General features: G+C 57.7%; 1 protein-coding gene across 2 annotated transcripts in view; it reads left to right on the top strand.

Annotated features, from left to right (window-relative positions):
- HSF1 (heat shock transcription factor 1) overlaps window positions 1-23,940 on the top strand; it is a 37,480-nt gene that overhangs the window by 1,091 nt on the left and 12,449 nt on the right. For both annotated transcript variants that reach the window (XM_082754698.1, XM_082754699.1), the window contains exons 2-7: window positions 3,482-3,590; window positions 6,127-6,263; window positions 7,921-8,045; window positions 21,823-21,898; window positions 22,149-22,210; window positions 23,461-23,557. In XM_082754698.1, coding sequence (XP_082610824.1) covers window positions 3,482-3,590; window positions 6,127-6,263; window positions 7,921-8,045; window positions 21,823-21,898; window positions 22,149-22,210; window positions 23,461-23,557 — 606 coding nt within the window. The remainder of the gene's footprint in view (window positions 1-3,481; window positions 3,591-6,126; window positions 6,264-7,920; window positions 8,046-21,822; window positions 21,899-22,148; window positions 22,211-23,460; window positions 23,558-23,940) is intronic.

The raw sequence follows: 23,940 nt of genomic DNA, 5'->3' as shown, positions 1-23,940 counted from the left end.
CTGTGAGGGGAAATTGGTGCAAAAAAGCAGGGAAATGAGAGTTAAATGGGGTAAAACTGCACGGGGTGTGAACTTAAAGTTGGGTTTTGGGGCTCAGGAGTGCGAGTCTTGAAGGGATTTCCACAGGGAAAGGCACAAATTGGGGGTGTGTGAGGGGAAATCGGTGCAAAAAGCAGCGAAATGAGTGTCAGAGGGGGTAAAACTGCACGGGGCGGGGGTGGGTGAGCTCCTGGTTGGGCTTCGGGGGCTCAGGAGCGTGGTCCCGAGGTGCTTTCTGCAAAAAAAGGCACAAGTTGTGTGTGTGAGAGGGGGAAATCTGTAAAGAAAACGGGAAAAGAAGCGGTGGAGGAGGTGAAAGTGCACAGGGGGTGTGTGTGCGGGCATCAAATTGGGGTCTAGGGCTCAGGAGTGGGCGTCCTGAAGTGCTTTCTGTAAGGAAGGGCACAAATTGGGTGTTGGTGAGGAGAAATTGGTGAAGAAAGCAGGAAAATAAACCCCAGAGGAGGTAAGGCAGCTGTATGTATATATATATATGTATATATGATCTTCTAACTGCACTTTTTTAGGGTGGGACCTTCAGCTTTTCTCTGTGGTGTCTCCTCTCGCCCCGCAGCAGTCCCGTGCCCTCCCCTGGGGCCAGCAGCGGCCCCAGGCAGCTCCAAACCCCTGTGGATCCCGAGGGGCTGAGGGGTGGGAGCATCCCCAGGGCAGTGAGACCACCCCTCGGATGTCCCCCCCTTGTCCCTGCAGCTTTTGGGTCGGTGGGGCCGGGCTCCAGGCCCTGAGGATGGAGCTGGTGGAGGGCTGGGGGTCCTTGGCTGCGGGATGGGGGCTTGGAGAGGCTCCTGCAAGGGGGAGCTCCACCACAGGGGGGGCTCCAGCCTGACCTGCGGGGCGGTGGGCTTTAAAACCAAGCAAAAAAAAACCCACAACCAAAGGTTTGGGGTCTCCGAGGAGAAGCCTGACCCTGCCGGATCCTCCTGCCCATCCCCGCACCCCTCGCTCCATCTCCTGCCCGGTGCCTTTACTGGGAGGCTGCGGGAGGCCCCGAGCCCGCTATCGGAACCAGCTGGGAGCTGCTGGTTTGACTGGGAGGCAGAGATAACGGGCCCAGCCCAGGAGGATTTGGGGGCGGTGGCAGCTCTGTGATGTTTTCACCTCCAGTTTTGGGGTGCGGGAGCTGCCCTCAGCTCCTCCTCTGGCTGGGCTCTCCCCGTTTGCCCTCTGTTTTCACTGGCTGTGCTTCCTCTTGCTGTTGAGGTGTTCTGTGAATAAAAACCACAAAATCACAGAGCTGTAGGGGTTGGAAGGGACCCCCTGGGATCACCAACCCCTTCCCAAAGCATTTCCCTACAGCAGGCTGGCCATGGAGGTGTTGAATATCCCAGAGAAGGAGACCCCACAACCTCCCTGGGCAGCCTGGCCCAGTGCTCCAGCACCCTCACCATGAAGAATTTCTTTCCCATATTGGTTCAGAGCTTCCTGGGCTCAATTTTTTGCCCGTTACCCCTTGTCCTGTCCCCAAAAAACACTGAGAAGAGCTTGGCCAAACCCCTCTGTCCCCTAACCCTCAGGGATTTCCACCCATCGCTGAGATCCTGACGTCCTCGTGCCGTTTGTTGTGTCTCTGCCACAGCATCGGCTGTTTTTCCAGGGGGGGTCACTCCGGTGCCGTGTTGTAGCAACATCGCTTGGCTTTTTGGGCTAAATCGTGGCTTTTCTGCTCTCCCTCCCACCCGGGGCACCTCAGCGCGCCGTGACACCGCCGGGATCGCCCTTCCCATTTCGGGTGCTGGGAAATAACATCAAACTGGGGTTTTTTATTGCTCTGAAGTCAATATTTTCCGGGATTTCCCTGCTTATTTCACAGCCTCACAGACGGAGAGCCCGAATACGTGTAAGGGCTGAAGATCTCACTCCTAAATTTTCTCCTCGCTGGTTCCCCAGGAGCTGGAGGAGGCGGAGGGGCAGTGCGGGGCGGTCAGAGGGAAGGAGCAGGAGCTGCAGGGCAAAATTGGGGTGTGAGCCCCCTCACCACAGCGCTGTGTGGGGCTGGGGGTGTTTGGGGCCATTCCAGGAGTCCTGTCCCAGCTCTGTAGCTCCCCAGATGGGACCTGGGCTCCCAGCTGAGCAGTTTTTGGCCCCTCAGCCTCAGCTCTTGGCATCACCAGGGGCTGGTTCAGGGCAATCTGGGGCAGTTTTTTTGCTTCTGCAGCCCCAAGGAGAAGATGTTTGAGCCCCGGGGCTCTCCTGCGGGTTGTGGGGGCTCAGCTCGGTGTCCTGCACCGCAGCAGGGACAGAAACCAGTAACGTGTGAAGAACTGGGGGTCTGGGAAGAGCCCCGGGGTCCCTGCAGCGCTGCGCCGGGGTCGGGTCTTGGAAATGGCTTTGGTGCAGGAGGTGATGGGGGAAAAAGAACCTCAGGGCACTGCTGGGCCCTGCTGAATCGAGGATTTGGGATGCTGGGGGGGGAAACCAGGCAGCCTTGGGGGGGGGGATAACAGAGATGAGGCAGGGGGATAACAGAGATGAGGCAGGGGTTGGTGACGGCCACGTGGGGCTGGTTTGCTCCTCGCTGTGCAGCTCATCTGGTCACTTATGGATGATTTAATCAGGGTCTGCTCCCTGTAAACCTCCGTGTGCCTGCCTGAGGCTTCCCCTTGGCTATTTCAGGGGGTTGAGGCAAGCTGCTGCGAGCAGAGGAGCTCGGGGAGGCACCCGGTGAGTCCTCAGGAGTAACAAAACTCATCCATGGGCCACAGAGCCCAAACTGTGACCTTATAATAAACTCTGAGTGCGTTTGGTGCTGGCAGGCAGCACCCCGTGAGCTGTGGGGTTTGGTGCTCTGACATCTTTGGGGTTGTGCCGCCGCTGGGGACGGGCCCCGGGGTGCTGATGGTGCTGTGGGGGCGATGTTAGCGGGGGGAGCATCGTGGGGGGAGCAAATCCACGTCTTGAAATGTATTTGGAGCTCCTGCATCGTGGTGCCAGGACGAAAACCCTGTGCTGGTCAGCAGGAGCCACGTGCAATTAAACGGCACCAGGGACCTGGAAGCTGAAACGGGGCTGAAACGGGGCTGAAACGGGGCTGTTTGTTGGGCTGGGTGATGTGCTCGTGGCACATTGTTCACCTCTCACCACCTCCTGCTGCTTAAAATCCTCAGGGCCCCCCCCAGCCAAACCTAGGGCGCCGCATCCCGCAGGTCCTGGCCCACCTGCGCGGCCCCGGGCGCGCCGAGACTGGCAGGAGGTGGAATCGGGTTAATTTGCTGCCAGATGTTGACATTTCCAGGCGGGCTCGCCGCGCCGCCTGCTTGCCATCGGTGCGAAATCAAGCTAATTGGCACGGGGTGGGGAATTCACACATCTGCACTTGTGCAAAATGGGGCTTGGTGGCGTGCGTAACCTTTCTCCTGGTAGAGCGGGGCGACGGCGGCCGATAACGTCTCGTTTTGTCTTGGTTTTTGTTTTTTTTTGGCAGAGTGGAAACAGCTTCCATGTGTTTGACCAAGGACAGTTTGCCAAGGAGGTACTCCCGAAGTACTTCAAGCACAACAACATGGCCAGCTTCGTGCGGCAGCTCAATATGTGTGAGTATCCCCCCGGGGCTCCGTGCCACGATCCTGGGCCGTTGTGTTTGACCTGGGAGCGTTTTCTGCCCTTGCAGTTATCTGGGGGGACCCAGGGGTAGGTTTAAGGTTGGCTGTGCTGACAGGCAAAGCCACTGCTAACGCCAACAACCCGTGCCAGACGTGAAGAACCTCGAGCTCTCAGCTTTTTATCTTGCCCTTCCCTGGGTGTGAGCCCGGGAGCTCGCCTGTCATTAATGCTGGCGGTGGCACTCCTTGCTGCTCTCCTTGCTGCGCTCCTTGCTGCTCTCCTTGCCACCTCCTAATGAAGCAGGAGCTCCTGGAAGGCCTCCAGCTGGACAGAGAAGCCACGAGTGACAGCTCAGTAATTTTCTAACCGCTTTCTCCAGGGGATGTTGCCGCCGGAGTCATGGAAAGCAGGCGCTGACCGAACTTGCTCGTCTCAGCAGCAGTTATTTTTTTTCCCCCTGGAGCCATGGCAGAGCTCTCGCCATCATCAAGCCCGATCCTCTGCTTCGAGGCAGGCTCAGCTCCCTCTGTCTCATCCTGGTGGCTTAGGGAGTGGTTTCACGAGCCTCCAACAGCCAGGATGCTGCGAGCTCCTCAGGGAAATGCTTTTAGTGTGAGGGTGGCTGCTGGACGTCTAACCCAAACCCTCCTTCTGCCATTCAGCCCCTCCGCTTCTTTCCTCCCTGCCGGGGGCATTACGAAGCGATTTATTCCTCTTTGGAGCAGGGATGGAATCATCAGGCTGCAAAAGACCCAAAAGATCACCAGGGTCAGCCAGCACCTAGCACAAATCCACTGCCAAACCCATCCCCGAGCACCACATCCACACCTCTTGATTTGCTTGCGTTATAAAAGGGAAATGCCTGGAACAGAACCTGAGTTTCTGTGCGTGGTTTATCAGGGTTTGCTTGTTCTGCTCCCCTCCAGCTGTGTGGTTATCACGAGCTCTGCCCTTCTGATGCCTGCTCACAGCAGAATTCAGCTGGATTTCCATGGGGCAGCCTCCAAGCTGGTGCTCAGGCTGAGTCTGCTTACCCTGCTCCATGCAAAACCAGAGCCAGGGCTCAGAAATCCTCCAGAAGGGGCACGTCCTGTGCTCCCTGCCCACGGCCTGGCCTTCCAGGGATCGCTGCAGTGGCTGGAAGCTGGCTCCTAGCACCACAACATCGGGTGGTTTCACTAAATCACTTCCTGCTGCAAGTGCAGGAAGCTTTTTTCCACCCACAGCTGCGTCCTGACAAACACAAATAACGCTTGCAATTTGTCCTAGTGGCTCACGGAAGAGCTGAGATCAAAAACCACTTGGCTCCCACACGAGGTATCTCAGAGACGTGGGGATGGGGTTTGGTGGTGGACTTGTGTTAGGTGCCGGCTGGCCCTGGTGTTCGTATCACCCTTTTCCAGTCTTACAATTCTTTGATCCAAAGTTTTGGGGACAGCTGTGACGAGGATCTCACACAAGCAGCTCTGGGACAGCCGCAGTGTGCGGCACAAAACCTGGAGCTGCTCTGGAAGTTGGGGCAAGCGCTGGGATCAGCACGTTGCCCCAAAGGCTGGTCACTGCTGTGGAGTGATCCTCGGTGTGTAACCAAAACCGAGGCTCTGTCTCCTTCCAGGAAATATAAATCAGATTTCCGAGTGCTGCTTTGAATAAACTGATAGCGACGTGAGTGAGAGTAGGGTGAATTCCAGTGCAGTTTGTTATTTTTCTTACTTCAGTTCAGTCAGATGCCACAGTGGTCACCCCCCCTTGCACACCAGTAACACTCGCACAGGTTTGTCTCCAAAGTACAAATAGTTTTATTAGCACGAGAGCTGCTGGGCAGTGCTCCTTGCACCGTGCATGTGGCCAGCTGCTTTCAGAAGCCACTTTATTCCCCGAATAAACGAAATGTAAGACCTCTGGGATTGCATGGAGCGTGTGCTAAGTGTTGCAGTCTGCCTTTGGTGGTGCTCCTGGAAGGAAGCTCTGTGGAAATGCCTCTTCCCTTGCCTCCATCTGCGCTGAGAAGGCGAGGAGAGGTGCTGTGTGCTCGTGTAACCACAGCGTCCTGTGGCTGAGGGCCTTGAATCGGGAAACAGGAAGGTTAATTGGAGACTTTTGCTTCAATTCCTTTAATTTCAGCCTTTCTTCTTGCTGCCCCGTGCTGTCAGCCAAATAAACAAACGTTGGCTTTGTGAGAGCAGCAAAAGGTGTTTTTCAGAAGGGTTCTGGGATGTAGGAGTGGATCCTGCTCAGATCCTGCTTTGCTCTGTGGTTCAGGGCAGCAGCTGCGCGGCTCTGCCCTCCTGGAGAGGACCAGGGGCAGTGGAGGACTCGTGCCACTTGTCAAGGAGGCCTGGCATGGCCTCCATCAGGTTAAGGAATTCCTCGTTCCACGAAGCATTTTTAGGGGGAGATGTGTTAGGAATGGCACAGTGACCGAGGGCTTAGGCAACCAAGGGGAGCTCGTGCTTGTTTCTGCTCTCTGACGTTCATATTTAGCCCGTCGAGTTTTTCTCCAACCATTTACCATTTAATTTGCAGATGGCTTTCGAAAGGTGGTGCACATTGAGCAGGGAGGATTGGTGAAGCCGGAGAAAGACGACACCGAATTCCAGCACCCGTACTTCATCCGAGGCCAGGAGCATCTCCTGGAGAACATCAAGAGGAAAGTAACCAGCGTAAGTTTCTGCAGAGCATCTTTCGGGAAAGGTTTTGACAAACTGTCTGAAAACAAAGCATTGGTTGGAACAGCATCGGGCTGCTCTGGGGGCAGTGGTCCTTGGCACCACTGGTGGTGAGGTTCTGGCAGCAGCTCTGCTTGCTGCCCCTGCCCTCACACAGGTACAAGCTGCAGCACCATCCTGCTGATCTGCTGCCCCCAGATTCCTGCTGCCATTCCCTTCTGTTCCTGGCTCCCTTTCTCACTGATCTCAGTGTTGGGTTTGTTGTGGTGCTGCTTGCTCTTCCCTCTGCCACACACCACCAGCAGAAAGCAGGCAGCGTTCTGCCCTTACAAACCAGCCTCTCTCTGGAGCCAGTACAAATATTGCCTTATTTTCCCTTTTTTTTTATGGACAAGTAGCATCTGCTTGGGTTTGGCTGGGCAGAGGCAGGTTTGCTGTGTCCCCTGGAGGGATGGAAGAACAATTGCACCTTTCAGGAAGAGGGAGACTGATTGCTAGTTAAGCTGCAATCCCTGCTTAAATGCTCCAGGGAATGTAAAACGTGTCCGTGCAGCTTAACGCCCAGACACGTGGAGAAGTGTTAGATGTGGTAGTGGAGGCAGGAAAAGGAAAGGTAAGGTGCCTGAGCTACTGCAAACATGCTAACCACTGGTGTCTCCCAAGCCCAGACCTCTGCCCTCTCCCTTTGAACTCATAGGCGTGCTTTACAACTGCCCCAGCTCTTGAAATTCAAGCTGCTGGCCATGCACTGGTGGCGATGGGTGGTACTGGGGTTCCAAAAATGCTTGGGGATGCCCCAGGGTAACCTGCTGGTCCTGAACACGGGCTGGGAGACGTGGTTTAGTCACTCTTAGCCAAGTATTAATCACAGCAGCGCGTGGAGAGCAGCTCGCTGCCTGCCTCTCCCAGGCTGCTCTCAAATAACTGGATGCCGTTTGCGCTGAGCCGTTCGGTTCCTCTCGTGAAACACGCCCGGGTGTCACGCCTCGGGAGTGTTTTATCAACAAGAAAATCATCTGCTCGGAATCTCCTCAGCTGCTTTTGTGCTTGTAGTGGAAATGATGAGGATGGCGAGCGACCGGCCGCGGGAGGAGGCTCGCCGCTCTGCCTGCAGGCCCCTGCTGCAGCCTGCTCCTCTGCCTTCTGCTCCTGCTTTGCTTCCACAAGCCAGCTAATGACTTCCTTAATTGCTGAGAGCAGCGTTCAGCTCACTGCACACAGCAGACTTCTGAAAGTGTGCAAGAAGGATGTCCACTGCCTGTCTGCAGCACAAACGCACTCATCTTTTAAGGTTTTGGGTTATCGTAGATAAGTCTTGGTCCATCAGCTCTCCGAAGGTTTGTTCTGAGCAAACAGCTCCTCCGCAGGCCTCTGGTTTTACCTGAGCACAGCTTGTCAGATCCAAAAGGATGATGTTTTCAGGCTGCAACAGAATTTAATTTTGCAAATAACGATTTGTGTGCAGAAAGCTTTCACTGCAGATGGCCACTTCTCATCCCTCACCACAACGTACGCCAGTGTGAGCACGGCGATAGCTCTGGCGAGGGGAGGTGTTTAATGGGTGGGGAGATGGGATCAGGACCAACCTGGATGCTTAAACAACCATTTTATAGGAAGAAAACCCCACTGATGTCTTCCTTTCCATCCCCAGGTATCCAGCATAAAGAACGAGGACATAAAGGTTCGGCAGGACAATGTAACCAAGCTGCTGACCGACATCCAGGTGATGAAGGGGAAGCAGGAGAGCATGGACTCCAAGCTGATAGCCATGAAGCAGTATGTATGTGGGGAGGGGATGGCAGGAGATGCAGGAGAATTCTCTCAGTGATTTCTGCCCTGAACACGTTATTTTTAATCCCTCATCTGCTGGCAGGCTCGCTGCCACTGCTTGCGCTCTGTTCCTGGCCTTGGTTGTCTGGGGTGCAGCCTGGGCGTTAAAAGGCTTCCTGCTTAGAAAGCAGCAGGACGGGGGGTGGAGGGGCAGGACCTTTTGGGCACCATCAGAACCCGTTAGGGATTGCAGACCTCAGAGCTGCGATCCCAAACGCAGTGTAGGATCTGCTCTGCTCTGAGCTGTCAGCGGGAACGGCCGTGGAGACCCCAGAGCTTCCGTCCCTGCCACGGGGCTTTCGGTCTGAAATTTCAGGCAGTGCTCAGTGCTGGATTGTTCCCTCGTGCTCTGGTTTTCTGCCTTACCTTCTGCTGCACCGTGGTGCTGTAGTCCTTTGGGGTGATGTCTCGTGTCCCGTTCCTCCTCCAGGCTCGTGAGCTGTGCCCTGCACCCCGTTCAATTGGGGCTGGATGCGGCTCCCCAGTGCTTGCTGTCGTGCTGGGGACACAGCAAGTGGTGTCGGGGCAGTGCTGTGGCTGTTCCCGTGGTGGTGGTGCAGCGGTTTCGTGACCTCACTGAGGTTTGTTGTCTCCCCAAAATCTCCCGGGTGCCCAGCAGGAGCTGCAGCCCTCCTGGAGCAGGCTCTGGGGGTGATCTGCCAGGCGGGGGGCTCGCGCTGAGACTTCAGGTTTAGGCACTCGATGAAGCTAACGAGCACGGGGATGTGGGTGTCCGACTCCCTCCTGTACCCTCACAAATCCTGGTTTAGAGCTTTATTTTTTTTTTTCTAATTTGCCTGTCTACAAAGTGGAGCGAATCATTCATCAATGAGTTTGATTTATGCTCAGCTGCTTCATCCCTGCCGTTGTTCCTGAGGAATCCTGTCCTGGGTGAAGCAGGAGGGCACGGTGGGGATCTCAGAGGGACAGTTGCACTGCGAAAAGCACGGACTGTGGTTTTTTGGAACACGCTGTGTTCCAAAGCCTCCCTTTGGCTGGATTTCATTACTGTACCTTGTGCTTGCAGATCACTTCCCTGGCACCTCTGGTGTTCACGGGAGGGGAGAGAACCTGCTTCGTCTCCAGGGTCGTTCTAGATGATTCCTTTCATCTTCTGTTTGCCCCAGGTACGAGCACCCAGCCTTACCTCTAGGCTGGGCTTCTCTTCAGGCTCTCTGCAAGGGCAGAGAGAAGTAGCTTGTCCTCCAAACGTGTTCCCAAATAGCAGCAGGTAAAACATTTGTGCACCATTGTTGATATTGCAGTTTTGGGGGTCTACGGACAGCAGAGGTGGCTGCTTCCATTTTCCCTTTGAGGTGAAAGGGAAAATGTCTTGTTAGACACAAATGCCTTGTTAATTGTTGTAAATGTCTCTTGAGCAAAGAGATTCAGCCTTTCCTAGCATGGCTTTGAGTGAAAATCTCGTACGCAGCCAACCCTGGATAACCAAAACTCCACCTTCATAGAGCAAACTCACTGGGCTTGGAGCCAGCTGTGCTCCTTTCCTAAAAACAAAAAGGAAATCTTCGTTAGCCACCCAGCAGTCCTACAGCTTCTGTCAGATGGGCTGTCAGGGCTCTGCTGTAACCCGGCCGGCAGCTCAGCACCACGCAGCCCTTCGCTCAGCCTCCCCCTTCCCTCTCTGGGATGGGGGAGAGAAACGGGAAAGTGAAGCTTGTGAGTTGAGATAAAGACAGTTTAATAAGACAGGAAAATAATAATAACAATAATAATAATAATAATGATGATGATAGTACTACTAATGTGCACAAACAAGTGATGCCCAATGCAGTTGCTCCCCACCCGCTGACCGATGCCCAGCCTAACCCCGAGCAGCCCCCCCTATCTATTGCTCAGCATGACCCCATAAGGCATGGAATACCCCTTTGGGCACTTTGGGTCAGCTGTGCTGGGTCTGTCCCCTCCCAGCTCCTGCTGCACCCCCAGCCTGCCCGCTGGCAGGACAGGGTGAAGCTGAAACGCCCTTGGCTTGGTGTAAGCACTGCCCTGCAAAAAGAAAAACATCAGGGTATTCTCAGCACTCTGCTCATCCTAAATCCCAAACGCAGCACCCTACCAGCTCCGAGGAGGAAAATTAACTCTGTCCTGGCTGAAACCAGGGCATTCAGCACGCTTTGGGATGGTGCCTGTAACCCTGTGTGAGGATGAGCGCCTTCCTAATGCGCTGTAGGTCTCCAGGCTGCGTTCCAGCTGCTCCGCTGGCTCAGGTCAGAGCAAACATTAGCATTATTAATTACAAACGGCCTGTAAACCGCTAGGTGGAGTGCACACAGCAGGACTTGGAGCTCTGCTGCTCGCAGGGAGCTGGCAGCCCCTCTCTGAGCAGCGCGGCTTCCCCGCTCCTGGCAGGGGGGTGCTCACCCACCAAGTGCTAGAAATATTTTGCACTTGTTCGAAAGCTTCTCAGGTGGCTGGGCTCCTGCAAGATGATCAGAAGGAAACGCTCTGGGTGAAGCTGTGACTTGTTGGTCCTTGGGCTGATACCCAGCGCGCCGGCGTGGTGCTGCTCCCATTTCCTCAGGAGCTTGTGATTAAAAATTCTCTTCCTGCTTCCTGAGCAATAATCCACCCCCTTCGCTTCGGGCCAGCCCTTTTGGATCTGCAGCGTGCTTCGGAGCATCAGCTGCTTCTTGTCAGCTCATGGCTGCCACTTATTTTCTTGACAAGGCTTTTTAAGCGTTCTCGAGGGTCTGATGGCTCACATGGTGTTGCCTCTCCGCGGTCCCATCATTTCAGCTGCTCCATCAGCACACAGCGTGAGCGCTCAGCCTCCTTTAGCACCTTCATTCCATGGCCCACATGAAATGCTGCTGCCCGGGGAGCTCCCTGCTGGCTGCAGTCCTGCAGGACTCCTACCCCAGCTGAGCCACGGGGCGAGCACTTGAAGCAGGGACGAACACACACAAGTCCCGTGGTGTGCTTTACAGCCTGGATGATCTTCTGGTTTGGGGCTTGAAAATCTGATGCCACAAAGTATGCTGTGGGACAATCTGAATGTCCACTGCTCCTCCCCATCCCTCTCGCAGGTCGGCTCATCCCACCTTACAGATTCCGAGCAGCCCCATTCCAGGACCCCCCCGCAGGGTCTGTTTGTCAGTCGGAGCAGGGTTGAGCACAGCAGCGAGGGGCCTGCCTGTGGCAGAGAGGAGCTGCAACCACTTTGTGTTACCCCAGGCAGCCCCAGCAGTCCCCAGAGGGCTGAGGGTGCCTCGAACATAAAGCTGTGCGTAGTGCCTGAGCCACTTTGTTCCTAATCTCTTTCTTTTTTCCCGTCTAAGGGCACGTTTTGAGTGGGGGGTCCGCTCCAGCGAGCACCAGGTGTCCTTTATATCCAGCTGCTTTGTCGGCAGAAAGAAAGTTTACGATCGCAGCTTGTCTTCTGCCCAAGTAAGATCTTTGCAGCGTATTGAAAACGCACATGGGCTGGGGCTAGCAAAGGGAAAGCTGTTTTGAGGGGCTTTGGTTTAAATTGGATATCATCCTTGGCACACCCGATGCAATGCTCACGGAGAAGGCCGTTTTATTGCCCGGCTGTGAACAGCCCTTCCCAAATCTTCCCACGTTGACGGGCTTAGCTCACAAAGTCTGTCTGAGAGGCTAAGCACAGCTCTGCTGTCAAACACGAATAATTTGGGTGAGTCTCTAGCGCTGGCAGCAAGTAGATGGAAAGTAGATAAGCTGAATTTGGGCAGTGAGACTGTTTTATTTTTTTTGTGTGTAAGCAGGACTGGGTTGTGCTCCCAGGCAGCTGAGGGTTTTCCAGCCAGGATATCGCTTCCCTGGGGTCTCACCTGGTTCCGTGCTCTCAGTTGGAAATGGGTTTGGGGGTGGTGGTTTGGTGGGCTTCTGCTTTTTGGCTCTGTCCTGGCGGATGCAAGTCCTTTGTCTTCTTCCAGGTCTTTTATGGGCCTCTGGAGATTTAAAACAACAACCACAGAGCTGTGCAAAACGTACGAGAAAGGCAAGCTACAGGTGACACAAACATCTGAGGTGGCTGTGAGCTTTAGGGAAGGGTTTAGGATTTTTCATGGCCTCGTGCCCGTCTGCCTCGTGGAGTTACGGGCTGATTTCACCGTGGCTCCTTCATCCTAGTTACCGCACGGAGCAAGATGTGCAAAGAGAGCAGATCTCAGCCCGAGGAGCAGACAGCCTGCGGCTCCCTCACCCCTTGCTGAAGCACAGAGTCCCCTTCGTTCTGGCGCAGGAGCATCCTGTGGTCATGCTCCTCTGCTGCCCTCCCCGGCTCTTCCAGAGGGTTAACCATTTTCCAGAGAACGCCTCTTTCCTTGCTGCTGCCTTTCTCCTGCGTGTTCCGAAGTGAAATTTATTGGAGCATAATGAAGACATCCCCTCCGGGCATTTCTGGGTGGATGGAGTAAGGCACGGTGAGGTCTCCGTCACGCAGCTTGTTGTAAAACATCCTTTTTGTTTGTTCTCAAACATCCTCTCCGTTTCCCTGCTCCCTAAATCCTGGCGTCTCACACAAGCGTGCCACAGGAGGGATTCTTCCAAGGTGCCACCGCGTGACATCGCACGGACACCTCGGGGACTGCAGCTCTTCTGCTCCCCCGGCCAGCACGAGGAATTCCTGGTTATTTAACATCTTCCCTGAGCTACTCGTGCCTCGGGCAGGGCTGGTTTCCCTTTGCAGCACCCCCGGCAGTCCCGTAGCAGTGGCACAGCTTGGCCAGGGCGGTTGTGAGCGGGCTGCCTGCAGCGAATGGTCCCGCTGCGAAGCGCTGCTGCATCGGCTTTCACGCTTCGTTTACCAGCAGCTTTTTCTCACGTGAGAATTTCTGATGGGGAAAGCGTTACTCTCGGCGTCTTTCCTGTTTCTCAGTGCTTTCACCTTTCAGCATTTCAAGGTTTGGAGAGCCACGGGGGGCCAGCTCGGGAGAAATGACCGGAGGCCCGGCTCCAGCGGTGCGGGGGAAGGCGTCCGCTCGAGCTGTGCCCTCGGTCGGGGAGGCAGTTGTCGTCCCGAGGCGTCGGCAGGCGAGCAGTGGTTATTAATTACACTCAAATTTGAGCAGGTTACTGACCTGGAATTTCTGCAGTTGCTTTTGGCTTCTGTTCTGCTTTCTTAGCTTCTGAAGCTGCGACTCGTGTAAGCCAAATGTTTCCTTCTGGGCTTTTAAAGGCAGAGCCGTGGAGGTTCCGTACTGACGGCTGCAGTTGGGGCTGGCTCTCGCCGTGCCACGCGTGCTGCACCCAGCTCCTGCCCGAGCTCCTCGTCTCCTGCAGCTCTGCTGGGGATTTCCAGCGTGGAAAGACCCTCGGGCATCATTTTATAGGTGTGTGGCTGCGCGGTGCCACCGCGGTGTTACCCTGAAGTGCCGCAGCGATCGCCAGCGTTGATGCAGAGCGAAGCGAGCCTGATGGCGCACTGCACGGGGAGGGTGGCGAGGCCAAGGCAGCATCCCGAGCAGGGACAATGTCACCGTCCCCCAAAATTCTCGTTCCCAGACTCTGCTTTGATGGGAGGAAGGAGCAGAGCCCTGCGGGGCGCAGCACCCACCCCTCGCGGGCAGGACGGCGAGGCGGGCAGGGCAGCGCGCCCCTTCCTGCTGGTTCCTCGGCTCAGCTCGAGTCCCGGGGGAGCCGGAGCGTATCCGTAAGTTTAATCTTAACCAGATTGTTGAGAGCAGCGAGCGAGCCGTGGTGTCTGCACCTGTTTTTATCGCTTCTCTCCACGGCTCCCTCCGGGACCGCGTTGGCGTTGGCTCGGCGCGCGGAGCTGTGCCGCGGGACGCTGAGCTGAGCGCACTTCCTCCCGCCCGGGCTCTGCTTACAAGGCCCCGCCGCTTTTACAAGGCCCCAGTTGCTAACAGAATTTAAAAGTTGAAATTTCTCTGGGTGAAAATAAATCCGAACAGACGCAAGGACTTGGCCTTTCGCGGCGTAATTCCTCTTCACCAGAATTAGTTTACCGTATGCAAGCCCCCCGTAAATCATGGCAAATAATTTTGACCCGTGTAACTTTCTTTATGGTTTCAGGGTTCCAAAAGCAACATATATATTATCGTTTGACACTGACCTGAGGGGATAGAGCCTGCATTAGAACATTTGTTGAAAAGATTGAATCCATCGGTGCTAGGTGAGAGAAAAGCTGAGCTAGGACATAACGAAGCCAACGAGGTGATAGCCAAGTTTAGTCACCGTGCCTCATTAATGGAAGCCCTCCCACCTTCGGGGACCGAGGCGCTCCGGTTAAAAGCTGCTTGGAAATCGTCTGGGAGATGAGTAACTGCGTGGCGCTCCCCAGCCTTGCAGCCCCTCTTCTCTCTTCACCTCCCCTCGGCAGCTCCGGGAGCGCGGCGGCGTTGTTCCGCCTCTGCTGCAACTGGCGCGGAAAACGTGGGGCCCAGGTTGCACAGCGAGGACGTGAAACCCGTGAGGAGATCTTTTGTGAAATCGCTGGCCAGATATTTTCAGCGTTTTACACCCCGCTGTATGAGCCCGCAAGACCTCGTGCGCCGCGCGCGCTCGGTGCGAGGGGAGCTGGGGTGTCCGTGCTGCTCGGCGGTGCCTGTGCTGCTCCTTGCTCTGCCCTTCGTGCTCGAACCAAATTTAGGCTTTTGTGTGCTCTGCACGCGAGCCTGTTTATGTCAAAGGGGCTCTGGAGGCACCAGGGGTGTGTGCTGGGGTCAGGATGGGATAAAGGAGCTTCTCGTCCCCGGGGGGAAGGAGCTTTGCTCTCCTCTTTTCTTTTTTGGGGAGAAGAGGTGTTAGGATGGTTGCAGCGCTCTTACTGAGCACCTGCATGGGGCGGCTTCGTGGGGGCTCCACTTCTCAGCCCGCTGGTACCCGTCCGGAAACAACAATTCATGTTTTTACTTTGCTGCTGAATTCCCTTTTAAAAATACGTCAGAATGCAGCACGGAGTTGAGTCGTGGCACCCTCCTGGTTCAGGTTTGGAAGTGAGACGTCACTGTCAAGGCGCGGGCTCCTGGAAGAGCTGCGGGAACCCTGGAAGCCTGGCAGTGCCTTGGTTTGGGGCATTTTGTGCCTCAGGGGCTCCCCGTGCTGAAGGAGCTGGCACTGGGGGGCACTTGGGCTCGAAGCATTCAAAACGGAGGGGCTGGAGCTTTTGTAGCAGCAGCAAAACGAGACCCTGGAACTGGGTTACCCCCCAGCCCCATTTTATGGAAGGAGAGCTGCGTGGGCATAAACCAGATTTCCCCCAGAGCCAAAAAGGGGACCTGCGTGCACGGACCTGGCCACTTCCCACCTTCGCTGCAGGGAAGAGGGGCTGGGTCCTGCAGCAGCTTTCACCTGCACTAATTGCAAGCGTGCTTTTCTTCTTTTTTTTTGTCTAATGGCGTGGATTTTGTTGGCTCTGCCAGCCCTGTGCGGGGCTGTGGGCCGTGCTTTTATGCCCTCTAAACGGGACAGTCGGAGCGGGGTGCTTTATGGGCTCCCCGTGCGCTCCCGGGGGACCTGCGCTGGCTCCGAGTCAACCATCAGCTTGATCTGAAAGCTGCTTTGATGGCCCGCGATGCCGAGCACAACGTGGGATCTGTGTGTTTTATCTACGCTGCTGCTTTTTACGAGCTTAGTCACTGCTTGAGATCATCTGAAGTCAATTTTATTGGTCATTCCAAACCACGGCTTAAAGACCTGTGGAGTACTCGTTTTTCAGCGCGCTGATCTAAATCTGAAATTAATTACCAGCACGGGCTGGGATGCTGATGGTGAAATAACACGGCCCAAGCATCTCCTAACCCTGCCTGTGGTGCAGGCAGCCTCAGGCAGGTCCTGGTGTGCTGCCCGCAGGGACGTCTGCCTCCTCGCCGTGGGCTCCGGTGCCTGCTCGGCACCTGCAGGCACCTCCTGGCCGCGGAGACCCGGCGTCCTCCGTGTCCTTCTTGCTGCTTGTCCCGTCCTCCACGCCTCGCCCTCACCGGTTTGCTTTTCTGGAGTGTCCCCAGGAGCTGTTTGGAGACTTGTGGTGCTTCTGGCCGTGCCGGGAGGCCAGGAGGAGGAGGAGGAGGAGGTTACTTCGCAGTTCAGCATCCTTCAGTCCAGCAGCAGTGCGCTGCCTGCTTTTCTCTTGAGCCTCTGCTTTTCGGGAGACGGGCAGAGCACAGTTAAAAATCTCATTCTGTTTTCTGTGTTCTCACTCAGTCCGAGAGCCACTGGCTGTTTAAAGGGGACGTGGAGAGGCCCCAGGCACAGGCTGAGTTCAGGCATCTCATCTTTATCGACCCAGAAGGGTGGGCTCTCCCCTCGTGCCACCTGGATAACGTCACATTCAGATTTTATTCTAAAAGGTGAGCTGATCTGGGACCACATCCACCTCCGTGAGACTCCAGGGTTAGCGAGCAAGTCACCGTTATTGGGAAACCGTTCATGCTGAAAGCATCTTTGTCACCCTTCTGGAGAAGTGCCCTGGTTTCTGCAGCCCTGGAGAACCGGGGCGTTGGGCTGAGCAGAACGGCTTCACCGTGCTTCGTGGCTGAGCACAGCCCTGCTCTGCTGGCATCGTGTCGTGGTTGGTTCTGGAGGCTCTGGAGGAGGTGTCCCAGTGGGACCAGTTCTTCTCCAAGCCCTTTGGGCACTTTGGGTCAGCTGTCCTGGGTCTGTCCCCTCCCAGCTCCTGCTGCACCCCCAGCCTGCCCGCTGGCAGGACAGGGTGAAGCTGAAACGCCCTTGGCTTGGTGTAAGCACTGCCCTGCAAAAAGAAAAACATCAGGGTATTCTCAGCACTCTGCTCATCCTAAATCCCAAACGCAGCACCCTACCAGCTCCTAGGAGGAAAATTAACTCTGTCCTGGCGGTTCTACAGCATGGATGAATTCCACGTGTGAAGTAGGTAGGAGAATTAGAGATCTGCTTGTTGATCTGCTTTTAGCTTAAATCCATTCCCCTTCTCCTATCATCATCCACATGAGTAAAGAGTCCTTCTCCATCCTTTTTAGAAGCCCCCTTTAAGTACTGAAAGGTCTCGAGGAAGTCTCCCCGAAGCCTTCTCCAGGCTGAACACCCCCAGCTCTCTCAGCCTTTCTTCCTAGAGAGCTGCTGCAGCCTCTGATCATCTCTGAGACCCTCTGGACCTGATCTGACAGCCCCACATCCTTGTGCTGGGACCCCAAACCCGGACACAGGGAGGGCAGAGCAGAGGGGGACAATCCCCTCTCCCCCCTGGTGGTGCAGCCCAGGGCATCGTGGCTTGCAGCAGGCGCTGTGGGTATCAGCAGAGTGAGAGAGGGCGAACAAGTAAGGATCAAAACCAGTGATACTGTTTTTTGGGGCAGGTCAGGCTGCCTTTCTTCGGGTCATGCTCTCTCCTTATGCTGAGAAGTGACAAAAATCTGCTTTGTGCTTGGTGCCAGGGCGCTGACCTCAGCCAGGACCTCGCGGTGCTCGGGGCTGGGAACCGGCCACATCTCAGAGCCTGCTCCTGCGTCTAGGGCACGGTGCTTTCTGCAGCCTGAAAGCTGGATGTTTTTCGGGCACTGCTATCACCTCTCCTCGCTGCCTGGGTCCCGTGGGCTTGGGCAAACCGGGGCTGCTGTCGCTGCCTGCGTCTGCTGCGCTCCGTCGGCGCCTGCAGCCTGCGGAGGCCAAGTGCTGCCTGCTCCTGGAAGCTCGCTGCGATGATAAAAAGGCCGGAGCAGCAGTGCTGAGAGGCTTTTGATAGATGCGTGTGCTTTGCATCCTTGTTTAGTCAGCAGAATGCAGATGATCTCCGCTGGTCGGGGCGGTCATTAGCAGCGCGCCTCTCTCAGCTGCTTCCAGACGGGCGCGCGAGCCATTTGCAGGCGCAGAGGTGGTACCTGCTGGAGACGAAGATTGATCGTACCACGGCCAGGACTGGAAATAGCTTTTCAGCCCGGTAGCTGATTTAGTGCGAGCTGAGAACCAGCTGCTTCCTGCCCCCGGACAGCTGGCACCGTCAGCACCGCGGCTCCGCTCAGCGCCTCCTCCTGCGTGGCCGGGTCCCTGGTGCGATGCTGACCCTGCCCCGAGCCCCAGAGCCCCTTCCTCATGTGCTGCAGCCCTCGTAGAGACAGCACCGTGAGGCATCGGGACTGCTGTTGCGTGAATGTTGGGGTCTGGTGGCTCACGTGTTGGTCCCAGAGCAGTGGTTTGGATGTTGGTTTGGGCAAAGAGGGTGCCAAGATGGGAAGGGCTCGAGCTGGGACTCAACAGCGAGCAGAAATTACCTGGGGATGGAGCAAGGGCTCAAAACCAGCCGGGTGTGGAACCAAAGTGCTGCCTGCCTGCTCCGCTCCTGCCGAGGCTGTGGGCACAGGGCAGGAGTGGAGAGGAGCGAGGTGGGGGAGAGGAGCAAGGCAGGGGGAGAGGAGCGGGGTGGGCGCTGCTGGAGCACCCGGCAGCCACCCCGTGGCGGTTCGGGGCAGCCCGAGGTGGCAGCGCCGCCCTCGTAAGGCTCCCCGGTGGATTTGTTTTTCTTGTGTGACTTTGTCCCACGAGTTCTGCATCTCAATCACAGGGTGCCTGGGGAGCCGCCGCCTTTTGTTCGCGCTGAATCTGCCAGCTGCTGACTTCAGCTGATACCTCCAGCCTGCAGCCAGCAGGGAGAGGAGCAGTTGCTGCCTCTTTGCCTTCGCTTTGTGTGTTGGCTCCGCTGCGGCTGGGCCGCTCGCTGCTCACACAGAACCACTTATCTGCAGCGCCAGCAGCTCGGGGCTGCCCTCTCGGTGCAAGGCTTTGCTCTCCCTCATTTCCACCACCACAGCTAGCCCAAAATCGGGGCTGGGGTCGGCAGGGACCGCTGCAGCTCCTCTGCTCCAGCCCCGCTGCGAGTTCTGGGCTTGCTGCCCTCCATCCATCCCCACACAGGAGCCGTAGCAGCCCCGGGGCAGGGCTCAGCAGCGCGTGGGACCGTGAGGATGTGGGGCCGGCACCGTGCTGCTGGAGGAGGGAGGAGGGAAGGAGGGTTGTGTCTGTCTGTGAGAGGTCGCTGGGGTACGTTTGGGTTGGCAAAGTCTGAAATTTGGGTGAGGCCGTGGCACCCATCACCCTGATCTTTGCTCCGGACCTGTCGCGTGCCCCCGGCATCGCCGGGCCCTTCAGATCCTGCTCGGTTTGCTCAGTCCCACTCCAGCTGTTTTCTGTGCACCGTTGCCTGAAACGCTGGAACGGGGCCGCACTGCCTGATGAAGGAATCCACAGCTTGCTGCAACACCACCTCTAAACCCCGTGGTGTGAGGTGGAAACTGGGAACAGCGCTGGGTGCAGAACCGCTCCGCTACGAGCTCCGTGCCCACCGAGTGTGCTCACATACGGTCACAGGCACGTGCTGAGGTTGAAAGCTGTGTATTAGGGTGAGTTCCTTGGGTTCAGACCTCCCAAACAGGAGAGGGACGAACTGGAACAAAGTTTTTTCCACGCCTGCTGTCGGTGAGCGCACTGGTGGCCGCGGGCTCCTCGCCACAGCCGGGCGCTGGAGCTCGCCCTCGGGCAGATTAAAAATTCCTCTGTAATTACCTGCTCCCAGGAGCTGGCTTTTGAGAGAAAGGCCAGGTAGGAACGGCCCTGATGAGGGTGGGAAGCTGCAGGAGGGCATCTCCTTTAAATCGCAAAGCAGCGGGTAGCAAACAATCATTTATTTCAGGCAGCCTCGCTGGGAACGCCGGCGCGGCTCCACCGGGGAGTATTTTATCTGGAGGGCGGGTGACAGCCCCGCTCCTGAGCCTGCTAATTAACGCTGCTCTGAAGGCTGCTCCTGAGGGCCCGGCTCCGTGTGGTGATAAACGAGCGGCTCTCCTGGCCGGGGGAGATAACGGGGGCAGCACGGGGGGGCCGCGAGCAGCTGATGCACGAGGTGCCCTCCGCCCGCACCCTCCTGCGATGCCGCGATAACGGCGCTGCTCCCGCTGCAGCCCGGCCACCGGGGCCGGCCGAGGGTCCCGGGGGGGGTGCTGGGGGTTTTTTTGGGGAGTTTTGGGGGGGCCGCGTGTCCCCCGGGAGCAGCGGTTTAAGAGCAGCAGGTGCGGAGCGGGGCCGGCTGCCGCCGCGCCGTGAAATATCGCCGGGGCCCGGCGCTCCGCGGAGCTTTAATAACTCCCGAAATGAAACGTTTGAAACCGGCCCTTGTAAACTCCTCGCCGGCGTTTAATTGCCTCGTAAAACAGCGTGCTGAAGAAAGTATTAAAGCCTTCGCTGCTGCTTAACCCTTCCCGCCGCCTGCTTTCTCCGCGGGGCCGCGTCTCCTCCCCGAGGCCGGCCCCGCTGGGTGCGCGGCCACCCCCCCAAAGTCCCCGGGCGGTTTGGGGTGTTCAGGTGGCCTGCGCCGGGGCGAGCCGGGCTAATTTACGGCGCGAGGCCCCGCGGGGCACGGAGCAGCAGCCTTCCTCCCCGGCCCTAATTGGCGGCCGGGCGCACGGGGAGCGGGGCCGCAGCTGAGCTGAGCGGCAGCTGCGCCCTCGGCACGGCGGCTGCTCCCCGGCACGCGGCCCTCGCGCGCACCCAGGCTGTCACCGTGCTGCCCCAAGCACCCGAAAAGCACTGAGTGCCCCAAAAGCACCAAGTGCCCCAAAAGCACCGAGTGCCCCACAAGCTCTGAGCACCCCGAAAGGGGCCGAGGCACTGGCCCAGGCACCCCTCTGGGCATCACCATCCCCGGGGGCAGAATTTCTGCCTTATTTCTCACCTCCCCTGCCTCCTGTGAGCTTGTCATCCCCCCATCCTGTCCCCACAGCCCCACAAAGGGCCCCCCCTGGCTCTCCTGCAGCCCCCTTGGGCACACGTAGCCCACTGGGAGGTGCCCCCGGAGCCTTCTCCAGCCCATGCCCAGCACCCCCAGCCCTCAGCCGGCCCCACGGCGGAGCTGCTCCAACCCTGGGCATCTTTGTGGCCACCCCTGACCTCAGGAGAGTTTCCCCAATCTGAGTTTTGCCCACCCCATTGTTGGGCAAACGGGGCCTGACCCGTTCCCAGGTGGGCTTCTGCCGGTGGCCACCCTGTGCTGGTGCCCTGTGGACCCCAGGGGACACCTGATCTGCGCTGGGGCTGCACCGCGGAGCCCTGATGAGGTGAAAGCTTGTGAGGAATCCCTGAAAGGGCTCCACACACAGGGCTGGCTCGCTCGGAGTCCTTGGCTGTACGGGGAGCACAGCAGCACCATGGCCCCAAAAAAACACGGCTTAAACCACGGCTCTGTGGGTCAGGAGCTTCAGGAACAAGAAGAAATAACGCAGGTTTATTGCTGAGTTCTGCACTACTTCTTGTGTTCGCAGCACGCACCAAGCCAGTCCTTGCTGTTCTCATTTACCTGCCTAGAAAGCTCAAAAAACCATTTGGAGCTGGGGGGTTGCTGGTGGGAACCGGAGGGGCGCAGCTCCACGGGGCAGCCCAGTGCCATCCGGGGCCTCGGTGGCTTCCCGTTTACACCTCTGGAGGAGCTGGATCCGAATCGTGCCCACCCCACACCCCTGGGCCACATCAGAGCTGCCCCCCAGCCCTTCCCGCAGGGCCCCGCTAATGCCTCCCAGCAGCTGCGTGCGCGGCCCCGCGTCCCTGCCCGTGTGTGCGAGGCTGCTCCCGGGCTGGGATCGTGGCGGAGCAGAGTTAATGAGCGACATTTCACCCGCGGCCCCGCGAGGCTGGAAATGAGCCCGCGTCTGGAGGCGGCGGCAGATCCCCTGCTGCAGGTTTCCGGCTCACCCCGGGCTTTATTCGCTCCGCCTGCCTGGCCGCGTTTGTTCTCAGCTGGCCTTTTCTTCTCTTGCAGCGAGAACGAGGCGCTGTGGAGGGAGGTAGCCAGCTTGAGGCAGAAGCACGCGCAGCAGCAGAAAGTTGTCAATAAGGTAAGCCCCCCCAGCTCACGGCTCGCTGCAGGGCGGCGGTGTTTGTTCTGCTTCAGAGCAGTTTTGGCTGCTGCGTTTCCTTGTGATGCCCTGAGATTCTGGAACGCCACTGGCTGCCACGTCCTGTGCCCCCCCAGCCTTCTTTCCCCTCCGTGCTCTGAGCCGAGGGGTCCCGGGAGCCGCTGGCGCCCGTGGGTTAATCCGTGTCACAGCACGCACCCTAACGGGTCTCCTTTTTTTCTCCTCACAGCTTATCCAGTTTTTGATTTCATTGGTGCAATCCAACCGTATTCTTGGGGTGAAGAGGAAGATGTAAGTCTGCATTTCTACATCCAGATAAAGATTCCCTGTCTGAGAATAAAGAGAGGATCAGCAGAGTGGGTCCCCCAGATCTCTGCCTTCTGTAGCAGCCTTGCCAGTGGGGTAGGACTGGACAGCGGTCATTGGGATCATGTGAGCCTCAAGTTCTTGCTCCGGCCAGAACCAGCTAACACTGCGATGCGACTGACGCCAGGAAGGGTTTGCGAGCCAGGCCACATCAGCCCATGCAGAACACACTTTGTCCCCAACCCCTGCGCTCTGTGAAAGGGCAGCACGCACAGCGGTGCCTTGGCACTGCCACGGCGTTCTGGGCCTTACCCCACAGGGCCACCAGGGCCAGCCTCCTGCTGTCAGAGGCTGCTGACATCTCCACAGAGTAATCAAGCCCGTCCTCAGACGTGCCGTGGATTATTCTGCCCCTCGCTAGTTGCACTGGAGGCCTGTCCAGCACTGAAGTGCCCCAAGAGGTTGAGAACATCGCTGGGTTGGTTGCTCTGGGCCAGGCAGTCGTTACGGGTTTTGTCCCAGGATCACAATTTCACCCCAGCAGCGCAGCTACGTCCTAAGAGCTTGTAGAGATGCTTCTCCTGTTGGCTCTCCTCCGACACCACCGCAACAGCCCCATTTGGTCCCGTCCCGTGGACGGGCTCCTCACCCACCTCCTCACCCACCTGGTGTCCCATAGGAAGGGGCAGGCCCCCCGTGCTGCCCCTGCCCCTGGCCCCGAGCTGCCCGGCTGGCTGTGGGGCTGCCCCTTTGTGTGCGAGCGGTGCCCAGCCGTGCCATATGGCAGGCACCGCCGCAGCAGGCTCGATTGTTATTAATGAAGGTAGTGCCTCGTCCTGCCATCCTGTCCGAGACGTGCCCCAGTGATTTATCCCGTACGGGGAGCGTCTCTCCGCAGCGCTCGGGTACAGAACGGGGCCGCAGCGGTGCTCGTGCCGCAGCTGAGCGCCAGAAACCCCACAGAGGAGGGGACCGAGGGCTTCACGGGGGCTCTCCGAGCCCTGAGGCTTTGCATTTCTGCTCCACAGGCTTGCAAAGCCAGCCGAGGGGCTGCCCGTGGGGGCTGGCTGCGTGTCGCTGGGCCTCCTGCCCAGAGCTGGCCACCCCAGGGTGCCCAGACCCCGCGGGGTGCGCACATCGTGGGGCTGGGGGTGGGCTAGGCTGGGGCCGGGTGGTGCTGGAGGCTGGGGCTGGCAGCGCGGTGACCCCTGTGGTGTTTTGGGATTCTTTTGCAGCCCCCTGATGTTGAACGACAGCAGTTCAGCACATTCCATGCCGAAATACAGTCGCCAGTACTCCCTGGAGCACGTCCACGGCTCGTCCCCGTACGCAGTAAGTGCACCGCGCGCCCGGGACGGGGACGTGGGGACACGGCTTCCCGGGGAGGTCTCACCCGTGCACCACGTCTGCTCGTGGCTGCTCTGCTTCGTGCAGCACGGCACCTCCACGGGGCTCTGATCTGCCCCAGCTAGCAGGGAGCGAGCTGCCAGCTCGGTTGGGAAGAGCCACCCGGATCTGCCAGCCCCACTGCCTCACCCCTCAGGGCTCAGCAGGGGTTTGAGCATTTTGTTAAGGGTGTTACCCAAATGCCAAGGGGCACGGGGCATCAACCCCTGAGCTCAGAACCTGCTGCCTCTCGTGAGGGGCCACGCGTTTGGTCGCAGACCCAGCAAGGGTTGTCTGAATTCATCCAGCAGCTGAGGGGGGTTTCAGGG

Source organism: Aythya marila (genome assembly GCF_965140915.1).
Source record: "Aythya marila genome assembly, chromosome: 2".
Classification (NCBI taxonomy): Eukaryota; Metazoa; Chordata; class Aves; order Anseriformes; family Anatidae; genus Aythya; species Aythya marila.
The sequence above is the reverse complement of the archived record's forward strand: the minus strand, read 5'-3'. Positions and strand labels throughout refer to the sequence as shown.